This window comes from Rhinichthys klamathensis, unplaced genomic scaffold, assembly GCF_029890125.1.
Source record: "Rhinichthys klamathensis goyatoka isolate OS25496 unplaced genomic scaffold, OSU_Roscu_1.1 h1tg000220l_1, whole genome shotgun sequence".
NCBI classification, from domain to species: Eukaryota; Metazoa; Chordata; class Actinopteri; order Cypriniformes; family Leuciscidae; genus Rhinichthys; species Rhinichthys klamathensis.
Genome location: NW_026606744.1, coordinates 1,437,479 through 1,450,294, shown reverse-complemented (window position 1 = coordinate 1,450,294; position 12,816 = coordinate 1,437,479). Strand labels below are relative to the sequence as shown.

General features: G+C 35.9%; 2 protein-coding genes across 3 annotated transcripts; both read left to right on the top strand.

Annotated features, from left to right (window-relative positions):
• Positions 1 to 68: 68 nt before the first annotated feature.
• On the top strand, positions 69 to 1,665 carry morn2 (MORN repeat containing 2). The gene is made up of 5 exons (XM_056264340.1): positions 69 to 136; positions 295 to 345; positions 439 to 545; positions 873 to 1,009; positions 1,163 to 1,665. The coding sequence occupies exons 1-5, from the start codon at positions 130 to 132 to the stop codon at positions 1,263 to 1,265; spliced, it is 405 nt and encodes a 134-aa protein (XP_056120315.1). The 5' UTR covers positions 69 to 129; the 3' UTR covers positions 1,266 to 1,665.
• Positions 1,666 to 2,370: 705 nt separating this feature from the next.
• Positions 2,371 to 9,883, top strand: arhgef33 (Rho guanine nucleotide exchange factor (GEF) 33). 2 transcript variants are annotated; one of them, XM_056264338.1, is made up of 15 exons: positions 2,371 to 2,551; positions 2,766 to 2,800; positions 3,125 to 3,289; positions 3,950 to 4,047; positions 4,190 to 4,296; positions 4,421 to 4,516; positions 4,638 to 4,764; positions 5,098 to 5,230; positions 5,323 to 5,424; positions 6,422 to 6,514; positions 6,692 to 6,906; positions 6,977 to 7,042; positions 8,058 to 8,664; positions 9,520 to 9,656; positions 9,746 to 9,883. In XM_056264338.1, the coding sequence occupies exons 1-15, from the start codon at positions 2,530 to 2,532 to the stop codon at positions 9,861 to 9,863; spliced, it is 2,121 nt and encodes a 706-aa protein (XP_056120313.1). In that variant the 5' UTR covers positions 2,371 to 2,529; the 3' UTR covers positions 9,864 to 9,883. The 2 variants fall into 2 exon arrangements, with proteins under 2 accessions (XP_056120313.1, XP_056120314.1); XM_056264339.1 differs by lacking the exon at positions 2,766 to 2,800 and having other exon boundaries at positions 2,373 to 2,551.
• The last annotated feature ends 2,933 nt before the right edge of the window (positions 9,884 to 12,816 follow it).

The following is a 12,816-nucleotide window of genomic DNA, read 5'->3' as shown; positions in this document are numbered from 1 at the left end:
CTAGAGGGCAGTAAGACAGCACACGACTCAAAGCAAGCAATCAGACGAAGCAGAGTTGTTGCGTCGTTGCTATGGAGGTGTCAAGAGTTTTTAGTAAAGCTTTTACTAAAACCAATTGAATACAGCATCATGTCTGGTAAATATATTCATAATATATAATACCGTAATACATATTCTGAATATAAACGCTTGTTACTTGCTGAACAACTTAAACTATGTATTTTTTTTTTTTTTGCTGTTACTTCAAGATATGTCTTATTGATTTAACTTGGCTAACGTTACTCTTTGTTGCAGAGACTACAACACTTAAAATCTCTTACATTTTTCCAAATGGAGACAAATATGGTGAGTTAGCTGTCAGCTTTTGACATGTCTGTGATTTTTCACTATTATTTAATTAAGCACATTAAAATATGTCTGTTTGTGTGTTGTGATTAGAGGGCGAGTGCTCTCGTACTTCAGATGGTGTGGTTATAAGGAAAGGGTCTGGCACACAGTCATCAGCCTCTGGACTTACATACACTGGGGAATGGGCCAATGATAAGGTCTCTCTCTCTCTCTCTCTCTCTCTCTCTCTCTCTCTCTCCGTGTGTGTGTGTGTGTGTGTGTGTGATATGATTATTAATTTTTTTTTTTAAGAATTAAGTGAAACAGTCACATGTGCGCTAAAGCTCTGTGCTGGACTGAAAGTCAGTGACATACTGGAGCTTCAGTCATATGATCTCCTTTCATAGTCTACTATTATTTATGCTTTTATCCCAGTTTTGAATGGATTATGCAGCAAAGTTCATTAAATGTAAGTTAAAATGTAAAAGTGAAATAAAATGTGATTTTAGTAATTAAGTCTTGGTTGCTGTTGTTGTGGCCAGTAGATGAATGGCAGAGGAACTCTTACACACCCATCAGGGGCAATTTACAGTGGCCTGTTCAGAGACAACGTGTATCATGGCAAAGGAACTTACAGATTTCCTGATGGGACAAAATACACTGGAAACTTCCACAACAACAGGTGAAACAATATAAAATCAGTCCTTGGTCTCAATGATGACAAACTGATTTTATATGCAAACATGCAAAAAAAAAAAAAAGGTTACTTGATTTTCATAAGAAAACCTCAGTTTAAGTTTTAGTAAAATGTTTTTTTTTTTTTTTTTTTTTGCAGATTAGAAGGTGACGGGGAGTTCACAGATTCACAAGGACTTGTGTGGACTGGGATGTTCCATAACAAAGCAGCACTGGGGCTGAAGCTCATAGTCAACATGTGACATGCACAGATACACACACCATTTAAATGAATACAGTGAAACCCTTTATTTTCTGTCCCTTTTCTGAATTAGATGGCACTCACTAAAAAGTGTTTTATTGTTTTTTTAATTTAATCACTGGATCAAGCTCAACTTTAAAATATATTTTGAAGTACTGAATTATCAAATAGGGATAGAACAATATGAGCATGTTTTCAAGACTATAAAGAGAGTCAACTTGAGGCAAATCATTAAGAATTAACGCCTGTGAAACTACTGAGAGAGATTAAGATACACAGTGACGCATTACCACAACTAGCAGCCCTGAGGCATTGATGTGATCTGTTATACAGATTAAATGACTTCGGTTCCAGCAGCATCCACTGAAGATTAAAAACACATGTTCTTACACACCGCACTTCAGAAAGAATCATGACTTTGTTTTGTGCGAGGAATGTGACTCTGTGTACAGCCATTGGTGGAGTGCATCTCCAAAATACACGAGCATGCACAAGCAGCTGAGCTCATGACTGCGGTGAGAAGTCAGGAGTTTTGTAAAAGCGTGAAGCTCAATTTCCTGTCCTCTGGAGTGAGAACGTGTTTATTGTGAATCAGGAAATCTCAATCCTGCTCCTAGAGATCTAACGCCCTACAGTCCAGTTCTAATCCTGCTTTAAATAAACCTGAAGCTCCAGTGCATTTGATTAGACTTGAAACTGAATAAGTTTTTTTTTTATTTTTTATTGCTATACCTTAATTTAATTTGGTATGACTCAATGTTCACTTCTGAGTTTATGACAAAAATTTTGTGGGTGTTTTTGCTCATGTATCTAGCGGATCCTTTCCAGAGCTCATACAGAGTTCATTGTAAAATGGAAAATTGGTCTTAAAGGTTGAAGAGGAAATTAAATCGTCTGATTTTGAGCCATAAAAATGCTAACAGCCGTCTCTATCTTTCTCCCTCTCCCTTCATCCATCCACTTACTGTAAAACAAGGCCTCTTTTTGTCTTCGACTTCATCAGACTCACATGTTTCAAAGAGGAGGGGAAGAGATAGGTGGGACAGATTAGAGAAGTGAGAAAGAAAGAAAAGTGATAGAAAGACAAAAGTCACAGAGTCAGAGAGCTCTCATGTCATTTCTAACCATTTCTAAACATAGAAGTGTGACATTTCATCAGCTTGTAAAATTGTTAGTTTGAGTAAAGAAACTCGACTAGGAAGGATCCAAACCACAGGATCTGGGAAACAACAATCCTGGATTTGGACCTGGAAGACCATCATATCATGGAGAATGGCAAAATAGAGGGTAAACAAGATTTTCTTTTAAATCGGAAGAAATGCTTAGATCTTCCATCCTGCTTCTTTATTTACATAAATAATTGATCATTAACAATGACGTCCACTTCAGAGTTCAAATAATGGCTTCTCTTGTATAGGTGCATGTTTCTGTCAGCTTCAATATGATAAAGTTTATTATCTGTAACAATAATCTGTATGAAAGTATATGTGTGTTCTTGCAGGTACAGGTAATGACATAGATGCTATAGACCTTCAGGTAATCTTAATTGCTCTCTCTCTCTCTCTTACTCTAAATAGATTAAGAAATTATGAGAAAATACATTTTACTTGTTTATTTGTTTTAAGTACATTGTTTAAATAATTGCTAATTCTAATCACACGCACACAGATTACAGCTGTTAAGAAAGTAAATGTCATTGAGACAATGAATCGCTAATAGGAAGAGTGTGACTGAACTCAGGCCACATTTAGTTTGACTCTCCCTAATGCTAATACTGTTTAACCTTCATCTCCTTTTTCCTTCTGTCTTCTCTGGTTTTGTCTCTTATCAGTCCTGGTGACCTCTGACTCCTTGTTTCAGTTGCAGGCAATGTGGGTGGAGCTAAAATCTGGAGTTGGAAGCATGGTCGAAGATTTCGCCACCCTACGGCAAACCTACAGCCGACTGGAGGAGAAGGTCTCCACCTGTCAGCAAGAAACTAATGACAAGATCCTGTCTCTCAGAAACACACTTAACACATTACAGGTTCTAACACACATATTATGTGACTTAAAACAAGTGGATAAACACACTACCGTTAAAATTTTGGGTCAGTAAGATTCTTTAAAAACAATTTTTAATACTTTTATTCGGGATGTATTAAGTTGATAAAAAAAACTTCTGAACTTTCTATTCATCAAAGCTGAAAGAAGTCTCACTGTTTTCACAAAAGTGTTGAGCATCCCAACTGTTTTTACCATTGATAATTATAAGAAATGTTTTTTGAGTGCCAAGTCGGCATATTAGAATGATTTTTTAAGTATCACGTGACACTATTGGCTGCTGAAAACTCAATTTTACCATCACAGGAATAAATTACAATTTAAAATATATTCAAATAGAAACCAGTTATTTAAAATTGTAAAAATATTTCACAATATAAATGTTTTTACTCTATTTTTGGTCAAATAAATGCAGCCTTGGTAAGACTTAAAAAAACATTAAAAAATGTACCAACTTTTGAATGGTAGTGTATTCTATGTACAAATTAAATTCATATTTCTTTTAAATAAATTAAATATTAAAATAGTCAAAATATATTGCAATTCTTTTCTAGAATAATTTCATGTTTTTTTCTGTACTTTCATTTAAAAATATTGCTCATATTTTGGTTATATTGTCTTTTTTTATTTTGTGTGTGTGAAGGAAGACATAAGTACAGTTCAAACGCAGCTCTCTGAGGTCCGGAGCAACCAAAAAGACCAACAGAGGGACCTGGACCTCATGCAGAGCACACAACACAGGTCTTACACAGTGTCTGTTAAATTGTTTAATATTCTTTTACAATTTATGCTACAGTATATTACACATTAAATTAAAAGCAATCTAGCAAGCTTGGCTTTCAGGCTGCCTTTAAAACATATAAACATGCTGGATCATTGACAGGAAAGGCTCAAGGGGGGAGGGGTCATTGGATGGCCACGCTTCTCCGAACAGCCAAACAGAACTCAATCTCATTCAGCATTACATCAGTAGCCTGTCAGCCAATCCGAGTGAGTATAACAATTTAGAGACGGATGTCTAATGAATTATTTTTTTGTACTATAGTCTAACAACCATGAGCTAAAGCCGGAAATGATTCCATGAGAGTACTACAGGTTGTGTTTGTTTGGTTAGACTCTTTTCCTGAGCATGACGGTCAAAAAAAGTCTCCAATTTGGAGGGAGAAAAAAAACAGCCGAGATCTGAAAGAACAAAACAACTCTGCTATAAGTGAGTGATATGCAGTGGAATAGAAGTGAAAGTGCTTCTATTTTCCATTTGTCATAACAACAATAGAAGTGAAAAGAACTGAAAAATGAACAAAGAGTTTTAAAATCATGTCTTTTTTCAGCTCAGAGGCCGACGGCAGCGCTGGAGCTTTTGGAGTCTGAAAGAGTGTATGTATCCTATCTCTCACTCCTGTTAAAGGCCAACATCAGTTTTAACGGCTCAGAGAACCTCAACGTCAAAGATAAACGGTAAGTATGTATCACTCTCACACATAGCATCATCTCAGAGTCAAAAAGTGGCCCAATTGATCAGAATTCACCCGACAAAAGTATGCAGAGCATCACACAAACTGCAATTAGACAACAACAGTACTTAACAGAGACTCTAAATTTAATGTCTATAATGAAACAGGATAGTATAAAGCAGGTTTTATACACAACTCAACACATACACAACTACATATTTTCTTCTCTCATCTGTTGTTGATTTTAGTATTGACATATTTGATGAAGAGAATATAATGTAAAACAGTGTTTTGAGGCGCATCATGCTGCTTTATTATTCTCTTTTCTCTCTCTTAGGCCTTTCCCTCCCTCTCTGCGTTTCTTGATTCAGCAGCATCTGGAACTCCTGCACGTCCTCCAGGAGAGAGTTCTTAAGAGCCACTGGCAAGGCATCATGGGAGATGTATTTTTAAGGCTCACCAGCAAAGAAGTAAAATATTATAATGAGTGAAAATGAGCTACATTTACCATCCTACCTTCTTCTATAGTCCACTATGTTAATATCAAATGTGTGTTTTGCAGAGTGATTTTCTGGACCATTACGTATCGTATCTACGGGACTTGCCAGAATGTTTGACGGTTGTAAGTCTGTTTTCCTCTTCAAAATCAGGCAGCTTACTGGAGGTATGTATACATACACACATTTTATATTTAATAAATACAAAATTAAAAAGACTTAACATTTCATATTTTTAAAGATCCTGATATTTGAGGCACATAGAGGCAGATTTAATACTATTATGTCAGAGAAATGGCATTTACATTATGTTTCTATGAATGTCCTTAATCAGTTTCATTTCATTTTTACCAGCTGTCGGGTTGATTTAGTCATGTTAAATAATATTAACATTAATAGTAATAATGATTACAAAAATAAATAATATAACTATATTCATTTTAATTATTATATTAATAGAATTATATATATCATCAAGAATAAATATATAATAATTGTTTATTTAATATTTACTAATATAATAATAATATAATATATTATTATAGAATAATAATATAATAATAGAACATTGAAATATTATTATTTTTTAAAGTAGTTATTTTTATATACATAGAGGTAATTTTTTTTATGGTTCCCTGTTTGCTTTGCAATTTGCTGTTTTCTAACTGTCGTAGACTTTCAGGTTTATATTACTGGTAAAAAAGTCCAAGGATTTCAGTAAATTAATCTGGATTTTACCACTAATAAAGACATATAGATATATGCTTGCTCATGTATCTTAGATGTTTGTATTGGCTCTATATTTACATAATTTTTGATACACGCATTGTCCTGTGTTTATTTTGCTGCATATTATGTCTCATTTATTTGTTTTGTGTATTTTTTTTGTCATTCAACTAACCAGTCTACCTTTTTATTCATTTATTTTGTTGCTTTTGTTTTGATTTCCACTTACTGTTGCATGGCTGATTGTTTGTCTACTTCATTTTGTATGTTAAAAGATGAGAAAAAAAAATAAAAATTATTAAACATTGAAATATTTTTTTTTTTACTGAAACCAGATCATTTAGATGTTACCACATGAAACACGTTTAGTTTACCTGGCAAACATTTATATGAATCCACACGGCTGCTTTCTGATTTGCTGTATGCATTCGAATCCAGAGTGACATCGCAGGGGATGAGACACGTCCATCGCTGCACTCTCTGCTTTTACAGCCTGTCCAACGTATCCCAGAATACCATACACTCCTGCAGGTAATCAGACTCATCTTTACTGTCATACCAACAGCATTGTATGTTTATAGGTTGTGCATGTTTGATGAAGTGACACTTGTGAAATCACCTTGGTCAAGTACTGCTACATAAAAACTGTCCAATCAAGAAAATGCATGCTGTATGTATGTGTCCATTTGTATTTCATGTGTTTTACAGAGTCTTCTGCAGCAGACAGAGTCAGAGCATCCGGACTATTACCTGTTACTTGTGTCTGTGCAACAACTCCGATCTTTCATTACCCAGTACAGCCATTTACTACAGCTTAACCAGGAGCTTCTGCATGACCACAGTCATGCCCTGCGTGAACACACACACAACCTGTGTACACACCAACAGGAGCGCCCCTCACACACCCGAAAAGAGCTAAGCAGGTAAGTGCAAAAGAACAAATATGTGAGTTACTGTGTTATAAGACTTACTGGCTCTTTTTTTTCATGTCAGGTCTACAGTGAGACAGCTGTATAAAGTCGACTATGAGAAAAATTACAGCAGTAACAGTGCACAAAAGTGAGTACATAGACGCACCAACCAATAGATATTACAAAATGATCTCTCTGTGAATTTATGGCTTTCTTCAACTTCAGACCCCTTTTTTTTACCATGCCTTCATTCATTTGGTACTTTTCAAATGCCAATTGGCTTTATGCACAGCTTCACTACTTCCTGAACTTCAGCCAGCCCTTTGTTTCCTGTCTGTCATTATTGGACAAACTGATTAATTCAGGTGTGCCTGGCCTCAGTAACAATAATCAGGCTCACCTGGACTAATCAGTTTGTCCAATAATGACAGACAGGAAACAAAGGGCTGGCTGAAGTTCAGGAAGTAGTGAAGCTGTGCATAAAGCCTATTATGAAAAGATTTGATTTGTTTAATGAATATATAAGCTTGTTTAATTATAAATCTAATAATCCTATTAAAAAATATGAATTATATTTAAAACTATGATAATTTAAACAAAGAGTAAAATGAATATAAACTATTGTATTGTATTAAATAATTATATAATAATTATATATAATTAAATAATTTTCCTGATAAACAATGTTGTTTCAAAAGTTAGTGAACTACTAAACAAGAGTCTAACTGAAGAGTGTGTTTGAGATCAAATTTGAGACATTGACTACCGTTGAAAAACATAAAATAACAAAATAATCTTATCAATCACAAATTTTTGAACGGTAGGGTATGTATGATAGCATATTTTCACCAATGAATATAAAAAAAAAGGTAACTGTTTCTCTCGCAATTGCGACTTTTTTCTCAGAAGTGTGTTTAAATCTCACAAGAAGATATAGACAAAAAGATATAAACTAGCAATTCTGACTTATTGTTTTTAAAGTTATAAAGTCAGAATTGTGAGACATATACTCGGAGTTGGGAGTTATAAACTCAAAATCACAAGTTATAAAATTGCAATTACATTTTAATTTTAGTTACGCAATTACATCTCAAATAATGAGAAAAGGTGCCTGTAATTGAAGAAACACACTTATACATTTCCAATTTGTCTTTCTTTGTAAGTGATCCCTCTCGACGTAACAGACGCTACCCTGACTATGAAGCGATGCCCTATCACTATGATCCAGAAATCCCGTCCCCTGTCTCCTTCCTGTCCGACTCTGACTCTCGCCACAAAGCTGTCTCAGTTCCTCTGCGCAGCATCCCAGAGACGGAAGGAGCAGGATCTGCCCTCACTGACGCTCTGGGTGCACTCTTTCCCTACGGAACCGGAGACTACCGCTGCTCAAGCCCATCTCATTCCTCGGACTCCAGCATTGATATTGCCTTTGTGCACTGTAGTCCTTCCAATAGTCCACCTCCACAATCCCACAGTAGGGGGCGAAGTGCTGGGGGTGTGGTTTATAGGCCCAACAGGGCCTGTGTGTCACCTGACTCTGCAGACATTGTGAGACCACACCCTCTACAGGCAGTGCAGAGAAAGAGCAAATCACTGAATGGCCTGCAAATGGACAGTATTGATAGCCACACCCACCAGACAAAAAATCCTGCCCATCCGAGGCTGGAGCGTCAGTCAAGTGGCAAATCAAGACTGAGGTCCAGCAGTCCAAAGCACAGATTCGAGACACACACTGACACAGAGGAGCAGCCACGACTAATAAATCAAAAGGTAGACACTCACACATATTTACATATTAACACTCAAACACACACATGTATAATTAACAATTAGTGGTAACTAGCAACCCCTAATTACCACTAAAAATCCTTCAGAACACCTTAGCAAACAACATCATACCAACCATAGATATACATACATAGATCCCTCATTAGCGGCTGTTTCTATGGGCCGCTAAACGTAAGCCGTCCGCCATATTGGAACAGTCAAAGCCGGTCTGTGAATATTCAAGAGCAAGTTGACTGAGCGTCTGCAACCGTAGACGCATGTACAAATATCTGAAATGGACTTCAGCGGATGATTTTGCTAAACTAACACAATACAACAAGATGAAGACGTCAGCTAACATGACATTAAAAAGTTACCATAGTAAAAGTAAAAACATTAAAATGAGAGTAAAAACCTGTAATATTGAATTTACATGATACTACATAGAGTTACATAATACATGTAAAAACACAAACCAACACATTCTCTCCTCTGAAAGGTTATCCCATTTCTTCAGGAATTTAAATCTCGCCGTTTCACAACCAGAAGCTGCACAATGTTGTGGCATCATTGATTCTTACTGTGAGTGACGACATGCTGACCGTTCCAAGATGGCGGGCGTGCCGACTTGTCTATTAGTCAATGTGCTCTCTATGTATTCATATCTATGTTGTAACCACCCACAACAGCGAAGCAATAGAAATGTGTTTAAAAAACAAAACACCTTAGCAAGCAAAATCATGGCAACCCCGACAAAACCCTAAAATTGTCCATAAATTAAAATGAAATGTTATTTTAATTAGTATGCTTTTATTTAACTGCAAGTGTGTGTGGAAGCTCATTCTGCTTGTTCCTCAGGATCCTAGAAGCCTGGTGTGGGAGGAGCTCAATTTGAGGGGTGTGTCTGATGACTATGACCACACCCCCTTGAGTGAACGTGGTAGGAAAGAAGGAAAAGGATTTAGGAACTCCTTCAAAAAGCTTTTTAAGAAGAAGTGAGTTCATAAGAATAGACACACGGATGCTTTGCTTTTACATACTGTACTCGCACTTAAAGCCATGATACTTTGTATGTGTGTCTCAGGTCTAGTGGTGATGGAAAGGAGAAGACAACAGTAAAAGCTGATTGTCAGACCAGTGGAGATCTGGAGTCCACCAAAGCCCCTCATGCAGGATTCATTGACAGAGGAACTGCTGTTTAAACAGTTTTAGAGGTTCTCAACTGGTTCTTCAGGACACAGATTTTACAATGAACATCAAGGGGTGACCCAACACACTTTTTGGTTTTTAGTGTTTGGTCTCTAAATATCTCTTGAATGTCGATTTCTTTTCATACTTTCGGCAACCAGCAATTGTGGTCAACACAATGTTTATTCTAGTTGCTTGCAAGTTAACCTGTGTTTTTACATGGGTTTCTTTTGTGGTTTATCACACACACAAGTCGTCCAAATGACAGGTAAATTTGCATCAAAATACTGGAATACTGGAAGCAAAACCTTGTTTTCTCCTCCCTTTTAGGATTGTTAGAATAGACCTGCAAGGCTATGGCACATTTTTTGGTCACAACACCAGTTGAGAACCACTGTATTTCTCACAAACACACACTAAAAAAACCCAAAATGAGCCCAAGAGCTCAAGCTGCTTCATAGCATCATTAAACATTTCTGACATAGCACACAAAACATTTTGCATGATAAATCAATTTTCAATATAATTTTGGTCAGAATTTTGAGAAATAAAGAACATCTTGCATTGTTGACGCAAATATATTCTCAAACATATAAACAAACAGGCAGACTTATCCTTCTCTTGTTGGGTTTATGATGGGCTGTGCTGACAGGATGTAAAACTAGATGTGATAAAATGATAAATTATATTAATAACTCTTATTTAACTTAATTACAATAATTATTCATAAAAAAAAATGTTATAAATACATGTTGTATTCTTTAAAAAAAAGTCACATGTACATACATTTGAATGCAATGTAAATGGTAATAAAGTACAAAAAAAGTAATATTTTAAGATAAAAATGTATTCTTGAGTATAAATGTGTGTATGTGTACAGTCCTAGTCAGAATTATTGGCACCCTTGGTAAATATTAACAAAGAAGCCTGTGTAAATAAATCTGCATTAAATATTTTGATATTTTATTTAAGTTCACAAAATCTCATCATCTATCGTTTTTCTTTATGAAATAAATGTTTTTTCTCCAATACATGTTGGCCACAATTAATGGCACATTTTTATTCAATACTTTTTTGTATTGACTTCCTTTTGCTAAGATGAGCCTGATGAGTTTGTAGAACACCTGACGACAAGAGATCAGAGAATATTCTTCCATAAAGAATCTCTCCAGAACCTTCAAATTTCCAGGTCCATGTTGGTTTCTCTTCTCTTCAGTTTTCTATAGGGTTCGGGTCAGGGGACTGGGATAGCAGAACCTTAATTTTTGTGTTGATTTTGTTGTTTGTTTTGGATCATTGTCCCGATAAAAGACCCAGCCACGGCCCATTAGAAAATATAATGGCTGCCACGTGCGCATGTCCGTTAAGTCCATGAAACTGTAGTGTGTCCCATCTGTCATTTTAGGTTCCAGAAGGGTCCTTCTGAATGAGGACCCCTTTGCGGTCGATATGGGCCCTCGATGCACACTTTTGCCGAGCCCGCACTGAAGCGAGCTCCACAGCAGACTTCTTCCCGACAGTCATAGCATTCAAAGAAAGTGCGGACTCAGAGGAAGATAGTGGACAGTGCCCATTTAGGACAGGGCCTCATCTTCAAGTTGTTCCAAACCTGTATGAGTTTCTTTATTCTGCTGAACACAAAAGAAGATATTTTGAAGAATGACAGTTGAGGGTGACATTGACTTCCATTGAAGGAATAAAAATACTATGGAAATCAATGGCTATCGTCAACTGTCTGGAATTTGTCCTTTGTGTTTCCTCACATTTATACTCCTGTGAAACAATAAGTCATGGCTGGACAATTTCTTGTTCCTAGTCACCCTGATGTGCTAAAAAATATAAATATGAATGGGAATATACTTCAGAAATATTTTACTCAAAAGAAATTCTATCTGTACCAATAATTGTGGCCAATGAGTTTTGGAGAAAAACATTTATTTCATAATGTGATTTTCCCCCCACTTTCTATTGTCAATTTTTGAATGAAAGATCAAAAGGATAACAATACAGATTTATTTTCATAGCCAATAATTCTGACCATGACTGTATATTTGACAAAAATAACACCATTCAGTTGCATTTGATCTTTTTTCCACCTTGGTTTAATGTGTTAAATCTCATAAAAGAGTTTCACATTTGAAACAAAATATTGGCTTTATACAGTCTGTAAAACTCAAATTATTTTACACTATATACAAGACATGTGCATCACATTACACAAGAGAATTATGCTGTAGTGGACATGGAGTAGTTAAACACACGCTCTGTACTCAAAGCATCCAATATCACATTTGTGACTCTCAAACATACAGAGTAAAGGTTACTGGAGATTAGGCTCAGCCTCAGACATGGTTTCATTCAGGATCATGGACCATGTGACAAGACCATTAAAACTGCTGTAAGGGAGACACTCTTCTAGTCTATTTGCAGTAGTGTTTTCTTATTTATAATGGTTTTAAATGCATGTTAGAGGTAGAGCCGACATGCTAAATTTGCGCATTCAACTAAACAAAACATGATTTTGTTATTTTGGAACAAAAAATGGAACAGATAGTATTCAGATATGACACCATACAAACTGATGCTAGAAAGCTTCACAGACAGCTACATTCTAGAAAGAGCTCTTTTTCTGACTTCCCCTTTCATATTTACACATACTGCATTCATAAGACATTGTTATCTCTAATCGGTTTTCAGTGAGCCTGATAAATAGGTTTTCTTTGTCTGTTATACTCTACTATTGACATCACAGCCTGTAAGTGCGCAGACGTCACTCATTAACACACGCGGCACGCTGAAAAAAGCACATGTGAGCAAACGTATTGTGCAAACCTTCAATAACAGTGCTTGGTAATGAAAATATGATACTTGGCTTTTCTGCATAAATAATGAAATATAAAATCTCTAAAATCACTCTATTCTCATTAAGGGGCTCATGATGATACTAAACATGATGCTGTTACAGTA

Excerpts from the sequence above, each read along its gene's own strand:
- arhgef33 (XM_056264338.1), top strand. The coding sequence starts at position 2,530 with ATGGAGAATGGCAAAATAGAGG. Across the intron at positions 5,231-5,322 it reads TAAGGCTCACCAGCAAAGAA|AGTGATTTTCTGGACCATTA; the intron begins GTAAAATATTAT and ends TGTGTTTTGCAG. Across the intron at positions 6,515-6,691 it reads AATACCATACACTCCTGCAG|AGTCTTCTGCAGCAGACAGA; the intron begins GTAATCAGACTC and ends TGTGTTTTACAG.
- morn2 (XM_056264340.1), top strand. Across the intron at positions 346-438 it reads TCCAAATGGAGACAAATATG|AGGGCGAGTGCTCTCGTACT; the intron begins GTGAGTTAGCTG and ends TGTTGTGATTAG. Across the intron at positions 1,010-1,162 it reads GGAAACTTCCACAACAACAG|ATTAGAAGGTGACGGGGAGT; the intron begins GTGAAACAATAT and ends TTTTTTTTGCAG.